General features: G+C 38.4%; 1 protein-coding gene across 1 annotated transcript in view; it reads left to right on the forward strand.

Annotated features, from left to right (window-relative positions):
* Window positions 1-1,537, forward strand: part of LOC102852103 (histone deacetylase complex subunit SAP130-like) — a 138,434-nt gene extending 136,897 nt beyond the window's left edge. Inside the window, exons 18-20 of the mRNA XM_006903120.1 lie at window positions 315-418; window positions 1,018-1,131; window positions 1,379-1,537. Coding sequence (XP_006903182.1) covers window positions 315-418; window positions 1,018-1,131; window positions 1,379-1,537 — 377 coding nt within the window. The remainder of the gene's footprint in view (window positions 1-314; window positions 419-1,017; window positions 1,132-1,378) is intronic.
* The last annotated feature ends 571 nt before the right edge of the window (window positions 1,538-2,108 follow it).

Raw genomic sequence — 2,108 nt, forward strand, 5'->3', positions numbered from 1 at the left:
GTTGTAAGGAGAGACAGGTCTTTAGAGAGGGACATCATGCTGGGCAGAGTGGAGGGACAGCGCAGGAGGGGAAGACCCTCTATGAGGTGGATTGATTCTGTGACTGGGCTAACCGGGACGGGTGTGTCAAGAGACAATGAGATTGGCACAGGATAGAGCAGGGTTTAGGGCTGTTTGTTGTACATAGGGTCGCTATGAGTTGCAAACAACTCAACGGCACATAACAACAACAACTGCATGTCTTAATAAAATATAAGCAGTTAGGTTAATGACTTTTACATTGTAAACATTTAAACATTTTTATATGATTGCAGAAGAGAAAAAAGCTATGCTGCAGGAGATAGCTAATCAAAAAGGAGTGTCCTGTCGTGCTCAAGGCTGGAAAGTCCACCTCTGTGCTGCCCAGTTGCTGCAGCTGGTAGGTACAGCTCCAACACCTGGTCATCATGCTGAAGAGAGAATGCTGCTGGAGACATCTCAACTTGTCAACACTTTCTTTTGAGTAATTTCTGAAACATTCACATTTAACGTGGTCATGTTAGAATTATTATAATATGTACCTATGCCTTTTAATTTAAATATATATCAATTTTTGTTCTCAGGACCAAATTATATGGAATAACGTCAGTATTTTCTAATCTTTGGAGTAGTGGTGATAATGAGAAACATAATCATTTATGAGCATCTTAAAACTGTAACACCTTGGTTGGTTTTTGCACTTAGCAGCAAATCAAGTTTCTATGAAATTCATACTTTTTTTTTCTTTTAGAAATTATGACTTGAGAACACTGTTTAAAATTTATCCTTAAAGTTGACTCTTTGGCAAATTGTCATTTAAATATGTGTTGATTCATTTCTCTTAATGTGTATTTTGTATCTTAAAAGAAAGGACTTTATCACCTCAACAGCTCTTAATACCAGTTTATAAAGGTGGCTTTATTTTAGAAATGCAGTTTTGTCTGAGGTGGACAGAAAAAAATTGTATGAAATCACTATCTTTTCTCCTGTGTGTTACAGACGAATCTAGAGCATGATGTTTATGAAAGACTAACCAATTTACAAGAAGGAATTATCCCAAAGAAAAAAGCAGCAACTGATGATGATCTGCACCGAATAAATGAGCTCATACAGGTTCATGTGATTCTTTATCTGCATAGTGTCCTCTCTTAGGAGACTGTTCTTGGACAGTGTTAGCCTTCCCTTATCTTCATATTGTTCATAGAATTCATTACATACTTCAGTCAACATTATCAAGAAATAGTAAAACATTTTCCCCATGTGATATCATCAAAATGGTATGAACCCATTTGTGTGAAATTCTTTAAAAGCCATATTGACCTTATGATTACTGATAGAAGATGTCCTGTCTTTCTTTCAGGGAAATATGCAGAGGTGTAAACTGGTAATGGATCAAATCAGTGAAGCCAGAGACTCCATGCTAAAAGTCTTAGATCACAAAGACCGTGTCCTGAAGCTGCTAAACAAGAATGGGACTGTTAAGAAAGTATCCAAATTGAAGCGGAAGGAAAAAGTCTAGACCCAGGAGAATCAGATCTTTGGAAACAGAATTTATGAAAAATAATAGTGGGGGGAGGGGAATGGTGTTGGTTATTTTCAAAATGGAACATTGACATAAAGGAAGTCTTCCTAGTTCACATGTGAAAGTAGAGAGTGCCACTGTTTACCCAGTGGCAGAAGGGTAAGGGCTGGGCTGGCCCCACCAGCTCCCTTAATTGTTACAGATGTCTCCCTTTACACTTCCTCCATGGTGGTTTATGACTCCTGCAGTGTCAGTCTCTCCATTTGGAATCAGTGACATGAAAGACTGGCTGGCATTTTTCATCCTTTGGCTTATTAACTATATTACCTGCTGGATTCCTACAGAACCCACAGTGAGCTTGGACTGAAAGTATCAACTTGGACCATCTGGTTTCTCTCTCAACACTGAAAATAAAACCTCTTGCCCTCACTTGGTTGTTTTTTTGACTTACCTTCAGATGCCTAAGCTGGCCTTTCACACCAGTGCCCAGTACTGAAGGAGCTACTGTATCTCACATTTTAAAGAGTTTGAGCTATCAGTTCTTGTCATCTTTTAAAAGACTATTTCA

The sequence above is a fragment of the Elephantulus edwardii genome, unplaced genomic scaffold (genome assembly GCF_000299155.1).
Source record: "Elephantulus edwardii isolate Elephantulus edwardi_28Jun2011 unplaced genomic scaffold, EleEdw1.0 scaffold00512, whole genome shotgun sequence".
NCBI lineage: Eukaryota > Metazoa > Chordata > Mammalia > Macroscelidea > Macroscelididae > Elephantulus > Elephantulus edwardii.